Source organism: Lacerta agilis, chromosome 12 (genome assembly GCF_009819535.1).
Source record: "Lacerta agilis isolate rLacAgi1 chromosome 12, rLacAgi1.pri, whole genome shotgun sequence".
Lineage (NCBI taxonomy): Eukaryota > Metazoa > Chordata > Lepidosauria > Squamata > Lacertidae > Lacerta > Lacerta agilis.
In genome coordinates, this window is record NC_046323.1 from 1,264,173 (window position 1) to 1,279,612 (window position 15,440).

Sequence of the window (15,440 nt, forward strand, 5' to 3'; positions counted from 1 at the left end):
GCTAAACAAACAAATAAATGGCACCTGTGCTATTTCTCCCCCTTTCCCTCTCTCCCTTTTCTGAAGTGTTCAAGCTAAACCTGAACACGGGGGTTGGACTGGATGGCCCTTGTGGTCTCTTCCAACTCTATGATTCTATAAACCACTTCTTATCCTTTCTATCCCAAATTCAACAGACCATCCTCAAACTTGCCTCTCTGACACTGCAATTTTCAAAGCAGTCCACTGTACCATTTTCTAACTGTAAACTGTAAAATATATTGCCCCCAATTCTATGGAATTCAAATTGTAACACAATAAAATGCAATATACAATAAATGTGAGAAGCAATAAAAAGATACCTTAAAATCATATAGCATCTAGCACACCCCACTGCAATGGTGACAACATGCCAAGAAAAGATAAGTGGTCTACCAAGACACTCAATGATTTTCAGGTGGTCTGGCGCCGGGGGCGGGGGGAGAGAGATTGGGAACCCCTATAGTAAGTTATTCCCAATTGGATGAGACCGATGCAGGATGCGGAGTCTGCCCTCTCAGCTATAAATGGATGAATCTGCCAATTACAGCTCACTTGATTTCACATTCTGCCATCTTAAATTCCATTCTCCGGACTTCTGCAGGAATTTGCTTTTTTAAATGGCCAATTGAAAATTAGCATTTTGTGCAATTTTCTCCTAATAAACACTTTTAGTATTTACTTTTGCCTAATTTGTACATTTTGAAAAAGTATTTCCCCCTAAAATAATGCATTTTTGCATGTCAATTTCACTAATACATACATTTTTATGTTTACCCTGGAATGTCCATTTTTGTACACATTACTTGACATTGTAAAATTTGTAGCTGTGCAAATTCCAAAGGATGTCTGTATTTCAGTCTGAGCTTTGTTTTTTAAAGGTTCAGATTTGGTTGTTTGTCCTCTGGGCTGCTTCCGGTTGTCCTCAGTGAAGTCCTAGACCTGAATGTCTCTGCAAGAACAGGCTGGCACCACTTGGCCGCTTTGGCTACTTAATAAACGGCAGTAGTGAAAGTGCAGCAGATACTGCCAGAGAAGGAACATGCTGACAGTCAACAAGAAATATTCTCGCCATTTAGTTCTCTCACTATTTTTTTATTTGAAAATCAAAATGGGAGAAGAATGAAAAGCAGGCCTGGATGGAACCATTTTGCGGACCGTTCTCTCTCCTTTTATTCCCCTGAGCATAAGGCATAAGGAGGCACATAAAAGCTCTCACATCTAAATGTTCAAACATTTTCTGTTGTGCTTAATGGTCTCATTTTTCCTCCAAAGCTCTTTTGTTTTATGCACATAATTGCCAAAGCAACAAAAGGCAACACAGTTCTCAAGAGGGGCGGGGGGGGGGAGGCTCGCTTCTTTAAAACGCTCAATTCCTGGGAAAAGGAAAGGGAATTAAAGGGATGTATTTGGGGGGGGGGAATGTCCAAGGTCATGGACACTTAAACCAAGATACATTGCACGTGTCCTACCAACGTAGACAGATACACAATCTGTGCAGATGCACACATCTTTTCATAACCCAAAGAACTAAATGCACATTGTCTTTCCCCCTTTTCCTTGTTTAAAGTCCCTTAAGACTATCTCTGAATCTTCTGGAAAGAAAGCATCCTAAGCACAACAAAAGACAAAGACAGTGAAAGCACTCCACGTGATATACTCACAGGCATAGGAATAAAGCATTCCCTTCTGGCTCAGTTCCGCACACCGCAACTGGAAAGGCCGTGACAATGCCTTCTGATATAGCGTGTCCTCCCTAAAAGAGGGTATGTGCGCGGTGAGACCTGGAGACTGGCCTCCTGGTTGTGGGTGAGTATATTGGTCGGCCACAACACTCGATTGGCAGGTAGCTCATTGCTGGGTGAAATCTCATTGCTCAATGGGGCGCAGTCCAAATGGGCCGAGGGACCTATTTATACACATGCACGTGACCCAGAGCTTCCTCTTTTGGCTCGTGCATCAGAACAGCTAACAGCGTGTCCTGTGCAACCAAGAGACTTGCTTCGACAATCACCTTTGGTGATATCTTTCCATTATCCCCTTAATTTCTTTTATTTCAATTCCTTAACCCACCTTCTCCTAAATTTTAGTTAATCCCTTCCCCTTTCCTTCCCTTCCCTTCCCTTCTGTGGGGCTTTCACCCCATGGGGCTTTCAGCCCCTGAGTGCTCCCGGTTTAGGGAGCTTGCCGCTGCCGGTATAATTTCTGCCCTTGGGGCGTGATTTACAGTGGCTTCTATTTCATTATTTGAGCTAGCGGTTTTGGGGCTTTATAGCCTTAGCACAGCCTTGGGGGATTTGTGATGGCTGCTGCCTTGGGCGACTGCGTGCAACTGATTTCATTTGCATTATTGACAGTTCCCTCTCCCGTATCGCAGTCTGTCTTTCAACCGTTTTGTTTTAAAAGGCTGGCCGGAATTTCTTAAGGGTGGGAATCCCCCCCCCCTCTTTTTAGCCTGGAAGCCATTTTGGGTTCCCTTCTGCATTGGGAGAGATTCAGCCTATCTTGTTTTGGCGGGAGCGCCATTTGTCTATTGCGGGTGCTTTAAGTAATACCCCCCACCCAGCAAGAAAGGGATTGAGATGCCTATTAAAAGAAATCCCAGTCCTGCTCTCCCTTCTAAAAGGATGATTAGGGTTCCGTCACAATCTCTGCATTCAGCGCCAGCCTCAGCAGTTCCTCAGCATACGCTGGATCGCTGAGGTGCAATTGTGGCTAAAATTGGTTCAGACCCTGCTGCCATTGCAAGGTTTAATTCTGAACTGGAGGCACTGGCCCGGCAATTTGGTGGGCAGCCTGAGTCACAGTCTGGCCCCTCCACGTCATCTACTGTTTTTGAGGCTTGTGGTCCTTCGGATGTGAGCGAGGGGAGCGAGGCTTATAACCCTTCAGGGGCTTTGCTTTCTCAATTCCAGCCTTCTAGGATTCCAGTTCTGGCTAGTCTGAGGGGTAGCCCTAGGAGTCCGGGTGCTTTGGGACAGCAGGCCTTTTGGTCCGAGCTGCTTTGTTCACAGTCAGCACCCCCGGGGCCTCGGATTTCGGGGCTCAAAAAATGTGCCCAGGATGATGACCCCCCTGCCCATGCCTGCACTATGTCACTGTCTAAGACTAACTTGCTACTTCATATTCTACCCTCTTTGCTGTCTCTCCCACTATTAAAATTTAACTATATATGGCTTTGGGTTTGCTTTCCTTGCTTGCCTGATTCCATCAAGTGTCACGCACACTATAGGGCCACATCTGGCCTGCACATCTCATGGCCCAGCTAGTTGAAAACAGCCTGCATTCAAGCTGTGTGCTGTGGCCTGCCAGATATTTCACAACTGCCTTATATTTGCTCTCTCAGGCAAGCAGCAAAGAAGTTTATTGAGCTTCCAGTGAACCACTGGTCATAATTGTACGGCGGGTATCAAGATGCCCTCCTATTTATAGCCATAGATGCACATCCTGATATGGCCCTGAAGTACTGAAGAAGAAGCATCCAGGACATGTACAGGCAGAGGCTGAGACGGAGCTGCTTGAACAGAACAAAGCGTAATATCCCAATAAGCCTCTGTATCAAACTTTGCATCTTCCATGGCTGAGTTCTAAAGTGGAAAACAGATTCCAAGGCTCAAGCCTTGGCTTGGAAAAAGCCCCACAAAAAAAAGAGTTAAGTATTTTCAGTTGGTTTCGAACAGAATTCCATATGATCACTGTTAGACTCAATCAGCTCCCATCCCAAGCATTTAATGCAGGCAGAGAAACACACAATTCACCACACACACAAAAATCTACAAGGAATATTCACAGTGGTGTGAGAGCGTTGCATTTTTGAAAAGGTAACTTTCCAAAAAGATGTTGCTTTATGTATGCTACAAAGACACAGCAATACTGCACAGAGGCTTGTTTCTGAAATCCTGCTTGGGGGAAACTTGTAGTATTTTAGATGTGACATTTATGCACCTTTCTTGGGAATAGGTTTCAAAGAGTAAAAATCATAGCATGTGTGACCAGACTTCTAAAAATACGCACTGCAAAATCCAAATGAGTTTATTCTTGATGAGTCAAATTACCTTTGGGAGACTAAATTAAAAGAAATGTAAACCATTTCCACCCAATGGGCCTTTGGAACAGTTTCAAAAGGCCACCAACGTAGCTATTAGCCTCCTGTGCTCCTTTTGTTTTGGGCCTCTCCTCTGCTTCTGACTTTAGGTCATAAAACATACGTGAATTAAAGCACATTAAACAAGTTATCCATAGCTTGCAGCCCTTCCAACCATCCATTTTCACACATAGGTTTGTATACATCATTTGAAGTTTCAGCTTGCTCAATATGAAATTACTGGCTTTACCTGTTTTCATTCAGGTGCAAGTATCTAGGCCCCAATCCAAGGGAAGCCAGCATGATGCCTCCAGGTGAGACTGAAGAACAGCTCCCCAAACCGCAGGCCAGGCTACGACCTGGGCACCTTCCCATTAAGAGGGGCAGACTATTCTCCAGTGAGTCTGGTATATTCTCTAAGTGCTTGACTTCCTATGGGACTTGATGTGAAGATTTGATTTCAACAATTTCTAGCTGACTGTCATTTGACAATATTTGTTAGAAAACATGAAACATTTCATAGCTGATGAACAATGCTATTTAATATTTGGAGGGATTTGATATATGACATGCAGTTATATTGGTATTTCACCTTATGCATCTCATGAAATGCCAAGGTCTAAAGCACTCAGTTTTGAAGTAAAACATTCAAGCCTTGGGTAGCAAATTCCAAATATCTGCAAATATTAATTTCAACTCAATAGAGAACACTTTATACCCAACATGTATGCCCTGTGAAATAGGAAAGGCTATACATTAATAAATCTTCCTTTTTTCAGTTTGTTTTCTTTTTGTCATGGGTTGTGCAGATGGCAATCAATAGCAATACGCTTTTCCTTCAGAAACCTCCACTGACTTCCAGAGAGAGGGACAGAAGGAAAATGACAGATACTCAGAACTCTTTATTGAAGTCCACAGTACTTTGGGAAAGGCAGCCGCGAATGGAGAACAAAGGCTCTGCTTGCCCATGGATCATTCTTAATATGCCCATATTTATGTATGACAAGCGCCGGCCATGGAGGAGCCTCTTCATTATCGTCATTGCCAGAAGAGGACATGTTTTTCAGAGAGTGAGCCATTCGTATTGAGAGTATTTGAGCCTATCCTTAATGAAGTGTATATTAGCTTTTTGTAAGACTATTTAAACACTAATTTCCACATGTGTTTTTAATACTTCTATGGATGAGAGATAATGAAATGAAATGAAGCAAAATGTAATGAAATGAGTGTAACCTTGAAATGTGTGGGTTGTTTTTTTTTTTTTAAATTTGTGATACAGGCAGAGGCATCTTTATATCAATGTCATCTGTCAGTCTACTGGGATGGAAACATTTCCCGTCCCCCGTCCCCTTTTAAATCCAAACAGAAATATAGGCATTTAAAACAATCAATATGAATGGTTGAGATCTGGTCACACTTCGCAGAGCATACAAGCTCTAGAGGAATAAAGGAATAAAGGACCCAAAGCCAATCTCCCTCATCTACAGGACCTGCCAGATACCTCCCTCTATGAGGCTATCCATGGCCTGGAGGTTCCAGCTTTCAGGAATGTTTCCTATATCATTTGTGGCACGGCTATACAGTAGATCCTTCCACTCTCTCACACACAACCTTTCAAGAGGCCATGGATTACCCAGGAAGTTCCTGACAGGACCTGCTTGGGGGTTTTGCACTCTCCACTGGTTGCATAGATCTTTCGGATAAGTACGGAAAGACAAATAAATATATTTCTGGCCTATGTCAATTTTTTATCCCCTTTTCACATTAATGAGTTTTTTAGATTGTTTAGATCTCAATAACAATACATATTTAAAAATGCATTTTCTCGCAAAACACACATTTCTAAACATATTTTGACACTTTTTTTGAGCAGAGAACTGTAATGGAGGAAGTATGAAATTGGATAGATGACTAAATTCTGATCTGCACATTAGTCTGGAAGGTGAAAATAGGTCAGTTCCTAGTGGAATGTGTGAATGTTGAATTCCTTGAGCCTTTCCACAGTCAATGCTGCAACACTTCTCTGAGAGGGCTCCTTTAGGATTTGCCTGGGCACTTCATCGCGCCCAGGCTGGGAAGCTGTTCACTTTTGAAAGGGCCTCAAAGACAGTAGATTTTCAAACAAGTTCAGTTTACATACAAAAGAGCTCAACCTTGTTCAATGTGAATTTCAAAACGGATGGATATTCAGCTCAGATGAGTTTACTCTGAAAATGCAACTTAAGGTAGTGTGTCTCTACTGTAGAAAAGGATGTGCATGCATTGCTAGCTCACACCTTAAGCAGAGCACTGTTTGACAGGAGTCTCCTAACTGTAAAATCAAAACCATTTTAAGAATGAAAACATTTATGGTGATGTGATTTGCATTGTTCACAAGGAAAGACCTTCTTGAAAGCCAAATGTTCCCCTTTCAAAAACACTCTTCTCAGAACTTATAGTGAAAATCTTTACCTCCAAACAGATATTTCTCTCCCGTCAAAACTTTCAGAGGGCTGTTACTTCGAACGGAAGAGGCTTCATCGCCGTCAATGGTGAGCACTGCAAAATTTTCCTTTGCTAAGAACCGAACCTCATGCCACTGCCCGTCATTGAGTCCAGCCCCTGCAAGTGGGAGAAAGAGACAGCTTGCTTCAGTTTGGTTATCTTTCCATTTCCTAATCTGTCTTGAATCCCCTGGGACAGCGGGATAGGTTTAGCTGTAGAATATTGTCAGACTAGTTGTGCAAGAAGTCATGTATCAGTCAACATTTGGAAACATTCAACATGTGCAAAATTAGGTGACAGCTGAATGTCTTAAAGTAAAAGATATCCAAATGAATGGTGACAGCTGTCACCCAATAAAATTTCCCACATTCCCTTGCGTATGTCTGGAGAAGTGAAGTATCTCTATTGGAGAATAATGGACGCTCACCCTTTCAGAGGGTTGCAGCCCCTCGCTCTCAGCCACCATCCGGGCAGACAGCTCTTACATGTTCGCCAGCCATTGGGGTATTCCTCAGCCAGTGCCAGAACCCTGCCTCAAATGGGCCAATCAGAGGTCCCACCAAATGGGAAGTGCCTTGCTGGCTGGCCAGGCAATGGCTGCAGCCGTGCCTGGTCAAGGTTAGGGCAAAACATCGCAGCTTTGGGAGGTTAAGGCACTGGGTGGAATCCTAGTCTTTAAGCATCACCCTCTCGTAAACCAGTGGCGTATTCAGGGTACCCCATTAGAGGGTCTCAGTGGGTCTCTGTTCAGAAGCCAAGGGTGGGGCAGACGAGACTTAGAGCTTCCAGTGGTGGCCTTAGGGCAGCCACCTCAGTAGATTGACATCTTGGGGAGGCCATAATCCCTGGCACATTTTTAATCCAGATTGTTGTCTGTTTAAGTTTGTTCTGCTACACCTCACTTGGGTCTCTTGCCAGAAAGTGGAGCACAGTGATTGGGATTACAATATATGAATGCTGACTTTCACCAAAGTTTGGATAGTCCCTGTAACATAAACCTTATTCACTCCAATACTGACCTTAGTATTGAATACTGACCTTAGAAACATGACTGGTTCACATATTATTTATTGAAGAATATTAAGGCAAGGACATACAAAAAAAATTATTTGATCCAAGTAGTGTGATTTAATTCAGGTGGATAGTTTATTTTTAAAAAACCATCACATTCCCAAAGATAACCACGAGCAAATCATTAGACTGCTGCTGACAAAGCACAAGGCTTCTCTAGAGATAATTGTTGTAACCAGAATGAAGAGAAAATGTGGAACACAGCTTGTTGCTCAATCCTATTTACTCAGAATTATCTATGCAGAGAACTACAGCCCTAGTGCACATTGTTACGAGGCATGCGACTGAACCCACATGCATATCCAGCACATATTTGAACCCAACACACACGCCTGAAAGGACTGGAAGATTTTGCATGGAGTCGGGCAGGCATCCATTTAAAATGTGCTCTTATACACAATAAAGCCCTTGTCACACCAGGAAGTAGAAAAAGATTGGTTTATGACACATAAAAGAAAGACAAGGAGTAAATGCATAGTGCTTTAGACTGCAGGTTACAGAGTATGTGGGCAGCAACTAATTAATTAGTACACTCCCACCCCTTAATCCTAAAGGGTAAAACAGAACAGAACAGAATAGAATCCTAGAGTTGGAAGAGACCCCAAGGGCCATCCAGTCCAACCCCCTGCCAAGCAGGAAACACCATCAAAGCATTCCTGACAGATGGCTGTCAAGCCTCCGCTTCAAGACCTCCAAAGAAGGAGACTCCACCACACTCCTTGGCAGCATATTCCACTGTCAAACAGCTCTTACTGTCAGGAAGTTCTTCCTAATGTTTAGGAGGAATCTTCTTTCTTGTAGTTTGAATCCATTGCTCCGCGTCCGCTTCTCTGGAGCAGCAGAAAACAACCTTTCACCCTCCTCTATATGACATCCTTTTATATATTTGAACATGGCTATCATATCACCCCTTAACCTTCTCTTCTCCAGGCTAAACATACCCAGCTCCCTAAGCCGTTCCTCATAAGGCATTGTTTCCAGGCCTTTGACCATTTTGGTTGCCCTCCTCTGGACACCTTCCAGCTTGTCAGTATCCTTCTTGAACTGTGGTGCCCAGAACTGGACACAGTATTCCAGGTGAGGTCTGACCAGAGCGGAATAAAAGAGTACCCAAAAGCCTAGAGAGTGAGTGACTGCAGCAAATTGCCACAGACTCACACTGAAGTGAAAGAAAAAGGAGGCTGGTATACCTGGTCTTGGAGCAAGCGGAGTGCAAATTCAGCGATCAGAAATCTGTGCCTTCTGCAAGGATAGAGGTATTATCTAAGTTCCTTTCCCTTCCTTCCTTCCTTTTTTGCAGCCAGTGCATAGATGGTTGCCTTGTGTGTTCTGAAGCTATTATTGACACCCAAAAGAAACTGGACCATTTCTACCAGGGTGTACCTGCTTGCTTGTGTGAACAAAGGTTTCAGAAAGTGATCTCGTGGGTTTCTAGAGAAGGGGCAGGCGAACAAATAATGAGTGATGTCTTCCACATGAGACTGACCATACAGGACCTTCTTGTAGCAGCCACCCAAGACTGCAGTGGACATCACTTGGAAACACAGCTCAAGAAAGGCTTTTCTTAGGGAAAATGGTGACAGTTTGATCAGATAACTAGCTCTAAAATGCTCTGTTCACAAGAGTAGATACCAAGAGGAAAATCTGGTGTTCTAAATTAGTTGCAAGTCCTAGACTCCATCAGAAGAGCCAATCCCTCACCTGACCCTTATTCAAAGCCAAGCTCAGTTCCAGGAAAGAATAACAGTTTAATAGTCTATATTGAGCAGCTACTTCCCAGAATTGCTTATCACCCAAATTCATGTAGCACAAAGCAGGAAAATGCCCAATTGGCATGGTAGCAATTTTTTAAAGTATTTTTTAATTTAACAACGTATTGCCTTGTTGGCCACCTGTATTCTGTATGAAGAAGAGCTTCTGAAAAAAGTTATTCTGCACAGATTCCAAAACTTCAAACGGATTCGAATGGAGTGTGAATCAGAGCCCAGATTTCACCTCCATAGAGCATTTGAGCAAGCACTTAGGGTGGGTTCAATCAGCTGCTCTCCCTTACTTCATCAGTGCCCCCAGGGGTTTCTGTGCTTTGGCTTTCATTAACTCCATATCACATTCACTAAAAAGTGCACCCAGGTACCTAAATGAGTGAGTTTGTTCTAGCGCCTGCTGATCCAAGCACTATCTACACCTAGGACTGTGTTCACCAAATATCACAATCTTGGTCTTGGTTCTTGCAGAGAAGCTGGTAATATGTCACACTGTAACTATTAGGTGGATTTGTAGCTGGTTAATTGACTGGACCCTAAAATTAATGGCATCCTAGAAACAATTGGTGGCTCAGAATACTCTGTGACAGCCCCCAAGTTGTGGCACTCCCTCCCCACAGAGGTCCATCTGGCACCTTTACTATACAGCCTTCAACAAATGCTGAAGTTGCAGCTCTTTACGCCAGCCTTTGACACCTGAGATGCATATTTCAGTTAAACAGGGGGAGGAAAGGGGGAAGTCCCACCTGCCACTGAACCCAGTGTGTTTTGACTATTTGTGATTTTGGCATTAGGCGTGATCCCTGGAATATAACCCCCATGTAACTTGCAGGCTTACTGTATATCATATGACTTGGCTAATTTGCTAAAAGTCATAAGAATTGTGCTGCAAAACTGCTCCTGACAGCCATGCTCTTGTCTAGAACATGTGGCATGCACACTTACTTTGACTAAAGGACTCAAGGGAGCTAATAACAAGAAGAAAACAGAACCAATCATGAGGCGCTTCTGCAAGATTCCACCAAATCTCCACATAAGAGTCCTTATGTTTCAATAATTCCTGATTTTATTGTTTACAGTACTTTTTTTGTAAACTGTGCTAGAAATAAAACTTTGAAATGTGAGGTATAAATATATCCAGCAAACTGATTCAGTTCCCTGGGCTTCTCTCTATTTTTAGCCGTGCTGGAAAAAAATTGGACTCCTGAGGTCCCTCTCTTTGTCACACTCTGGAATTGACATTGTGAAATTCAGTTTCAGATCTTTCTTTCCTCCTTATTCATCAAGGAACCCTGAAGCAACACAATTGGAAATCTGACAGTTTCAAATTTACAGGAACTTCTGATAATCTCTATGTAAGTCCATTGACTGGTGTCATGTGTACAGAAATAATTTTAAATTAAAATTGGTACAGGTCAAGAAGTAGAACATGCATCAGATATAAATATACACTTAGAAGTCTCTACTTAATATTTTGTATCAATTTATAACTGCATTTTGCTGCCTTTATTCTTTCATGCATTATTTTAGTAAATTCTTAGCTTGCTTATTTAAAGCATGCAACCACAACCCTCTTGCGAGTCACAGAAACTTCTTTTTCATGTGCAAATTAGATATGTTAATGAAGCATATTCTGTCTTGCTAGAATTTCTTTTAAATGGCATTACTTTTAAAATTGGGACTCTTGAGATTGTCACTTTGATTGAACAAGAAGGAACAGATGTTTCTGTTATAAGATACATGGAGAAAGAAATGGTTTAATGAGTACCATTTTATTTTTATTTTTTTGCAAATTCAAAAAATCTTGTAAGAAATAGCAAAAGACACCATATGCTAATTATTCTTCAAACAACATTACAGCAATTAATTCTCTAATGTCTTTATAGTTGATCTTGAGAGATCAAATCAGTATGGAATGATCTGTGCAACTGAAGTAAACGAGTGTTAGGCTATTTTTCATTAAATGGATTTTAGAGCAATTTATTGACTCTAAAGTATGAGCAAAAGAATACTCATTATCAGAATTATTAATCTGGAGGTAAGTCAGGAAGTCAAGCAGGTAAAGCAGCAGCCTGGAAGATTGCTCAGAGAGAGACTTTTAGGCAAAGGCAACCGACTCTCTCTCTCTCTCTCTCCTTTTACCGTCTGTCACTTAGAATATCCATGTTAAAACCTCTACATACAACTTACTTCCAGATGGAGAGTAAAATTAAGAACAAACAATTAAAGTGGGAGCAAAAATACCCCCCCCCAAATTGTAAACATAAATCTCATAGTGGATGGCTGCTGTTTGGTGGGGAGAACAGAGGCTAAAACCTCCCTTCAGATTCTCTATAATACTAGTAGTGATTAAACACTGGAAATGCATCTTCATTAGTTTTTCTTTGAAAAATGTACAGCATTGATGCAAGTGTTTCTGTGTGTGTGCACGGCGGGCGCATGCACACACACCTCTGTACAACCTCTTGGTTTAAGCCAACATTTTCTTCTGATGATATATAAACGAAAATTTAGGAAGGTGAAGCAACAGTGAATTTTCAGGATAGCTAAGCAGGAAGATTTAACAGTGTTTGCCAGATGCTTAGGCACTCCCAATGGCATTGACACTTTAAAGACAACTTTTGTCTGGAAGCATATTTTAGCAGCACTTTTTATCAACCCTCTGGAGGGCGGGATGAACAAGGCTGCATACGCAATTAATGCTGTATAATTAGCAACTTGCTAGATCTGAAGAAAAGTAGCAGCAGCAAGTTTCTTCACCTCTGCTCTGATTCAGTGAATAAAACTAAAGATTTGCCTCACTGTTTATTCATATGTAATTTCTTTAGAAAGGATTCCATTTTAGCCATCAATCCACAGCAGGAGAGCTACTGGCCTGAAAGGCAAATAAAATTATACTCGTCTAGCTAATATTATCCATCAGCAAAAACGAAGCTTCTGTGACATGCGAAGGAGCCCATGAGGTATTTAAATAGCAGGGGCGGGGAAGTACTGTATCCTTTATGTGGGAACCACTGGCTCAATTCACACCATACGTGGGTTAAGAAAACTTACCCTTGGACATGTTCACTTAGATATGAATAGGAGCAACTTCTATAAAGACTCTTTATAGAAGCACAGCAAATCAGATTCACTTCTGTTCTTTGCTTGTGACACACTAAAGGGAGATTCACATAAAATTGGTGTGTGCTGCCCACCTGCTGCAGCATTGGCCAGCTGGGCACTGTCATGAACTGGCAGGACACCGAGGAAAGGGAAGAGGATCTTGACAGGAAGGACAAGCTGGAGATGGGGAAGGGGGTGGGGGACTTAGGAGGTACTCATGGGACATCAGAGGATGTTGCAGGGGCAGCTAACAGTTCATGGGAGCCAGGGGAGGGGGGACATCACCAGAACCAGAGATGCCCCCATCTCTGTGGACACGGTGGGAACAGTGGGAAGTGCACTCCATGAGGCTGAGGGAGGAGGCAAGGGAACACAGCCCAGATCGCTAGTGGGGATCCTGGGGCTCTTCAGGTCTGGGAGGAGGTTGTGGTCACTCAGGTGGATTTGGCTCAGGGCAAGTGGAGAGACACAGCTGCTCAGCTAGAGCAAACTGAGATGCATCAATCAAGATTGGAAGGGATAAAAGGAAAGCCTGCTCAACTTTCTCTGTTGATGGACCACAGCTTGGCTGCTTTGGGAACACCACTGGCCTGTGTGACTCAGCCCAGGTTTTCCAACCCTGGATCTTTTGCGGAGGCAGGAACCTGGCCTTGCAGTATGAATTGGGACCTTGCTTGTTGTATTGGACCTGGACTGGTATTGGACTGGTTTCACTTCTGACTACTTTCTAGCATTGCCCTTGGGACTGTGTGTCCTACTGGACACACAGGGTTCAGGACTGGAACAAAGCAGTGCAGCTTGGCTGGCTGGTCCCACCATTTCACCCTTGCCATAGGCTTTGTGTGTGTTTGTGTGAGAAAGGGAGAGAGAGAGAAAACTCACACCCTGTCCTTTCATCTCTCATTTTGCTATCCTTGGAGATTCAGCGCTGAACTTCATATACATTAAGTGCCCTGTCACATACACGGTGACTAATTATGAGAGCATCGTCAGTAAATCATGAAAACAAATTATCCTTGCCTCATCCTTTACTCTGGGTAACATCATCCTGATGCTTAATAGAGGCTGTCATGAGCTGTTTATGAAGATAAATCATTGAGCCACACAAATCATGAGATGAATTGTAATAAATCAGTCAGCTGATTGTCCCAAAGGACCTCGTGACACTGTCAGTTAAACATGGGTGAGCACAACTTAGTTTTCATTCCAACACAGACACTGTTGCCACTGACAACTGGACCCACATAGGTGGCCTGGAAATTGGCAGGGGACTCCTACAGGGAACAGGAGCATTAGAAATTCTGTTCTCATGTAGAACTTTAGCACTTCATTTAGCTCTTTGTCATGTGTCCAGCGCTTGCTCTCAGAAGAAAGAAAGGATAAAGTGGAAACCTGTTTCTTTTAAGCTCGAGTGCTCACATAAAAATGCTTCAACTTACAGAAAAGTTAATATAGCTATTAGCTTTGCTGTCACTCCCAAGAGACCAGCAGAGCAAGAAAATGCCTGTGTTTGATGTAACAGCATAACTTTTGATCAAATGGCCTGCTGCTGCATTGTGAAGCACTGGTTGCACACTGGAAAAGCAAGCTGCTAAATTAGAGAACAGAATGAGGTTACACGTACTACTTTTAACAGTCATGCCACATACATTGATGCAGTGCAGTCTTGTAGCAGAATATTTTGCCTTGAGTTTATTCATACTGGCAACAAATTGAAAAATCACCATGCAATTGTTTTGGCAATCCCCAGGGAAAACATCGTTCCCTCAAATCCTACATGAAATATATCCATAGGGTCCACATTAACTGTTTCCCCCTTAGTATAAAACCACCAAGGAATTTTCTCTGAAGCGCAATTTTAGGGCAAATTTGGAGGTTCTTTCTTAGGAGAGACAATTGGGGGAATTAAATGAAGCAAAACAAGTTTTGGTAAGACCAATGAAAATGTTCAATGCCCTCAGCAAAACTGGTATTTCCTAAGAATAGAGTTGGCAGTTTGGCAGGCTCCTGCTTTCGTGAAACATCTGAGAAATTTTGAGCAAAGCCAAAAGTTTCATAAGGCTTGCTTTTTTGAGGGGGTTCTGCACATCTTGAAGGATGCAACTTAAAAAACTGATGCCAGAAGAGGAGGAGGAGGAGGAGGAGGAGGAGGAGGAGGAGGAGGAGGAGGAGTTTGGACTAGATATCCCGCCTTTCACTCCCCTTCAGGAGTCTCCAAGCGGCTCACATTCTCCTTTCCCTTCCTCCCCCACAACAAACACTCTGTGAGGTGAGTGGGGCTGAGAGACTTCAGAGAAGGGTGACTAGCCCAAGGTCACCCAGCAGCTGCATGTGGAGGAGCGGAGACACGAACCCAGTTCCCCAGATAATGACTCTGCCGCTCTTAACCACTACACCACACTGGCAGAGATTGTCAGGTTTTTTATGGATGTTACGTAGGGAGTTTTGGGAGCCCTTTGGCTGAAAGGCTGGGTAAAAATACTTGGAATAAATAAAGGGTTATGTCCACATTCTATTGTGCACAACAGAGCCCTAAATCCATTTTAAAGGTGGGGGAAGCACAAGACTTTTTCTTCCTGCTTTCTTCCTGCTCCAAAATGACTCACCACGTACACACACAGCTTTTCCCCATGCAGGGTTCAAGATACACAGATCTGAAGGATTACTTGACCCAACCATCTAGAGTGATATGTGCATGTATTCAGAGCATGTATATTGTTATCAGCTCTAGGTCTTGATGCTGGGACATGGAGACAAAAGCAGCTGCAGCAAGGTGAACTTGACCCACAGCTAGCAAGAGCAGTCTCATAGTTGCTTAAACCACTGAGCAAGTCTGACTTGGAATCTTTTATAGAAGGCTAGGAGAATCATCTGATCCATTCTAAGCTATTAGTACAAAACACACACACACACAC

The 15,440-nt window shown here is 42.9% G+C and overlaps 1 protein-coding gene across 1 annotated transcript in view; it reads right to left on the reverse strand.

The window, feature by feature from the left end:
* The window catches only part of CNTNAP2 (contactin associated protein 2), a 936,385-nt gene that overhangs the window by 359,825 nt on the left and 561,120 nt on the right, over window positions 1-15,440 (reverse strand). Inside the window, exon 9 of the mRNA XM_033166345.1 lies at window positions 6,554-6,703. Within this exon, the coding sequence (XP_033022236.1) occupies window positions 6,554-6,703 (150 nt within the window). The remainder of the gene's footprint in view (window positions 1-6,553; window positions 6,704-15,440) is intronic.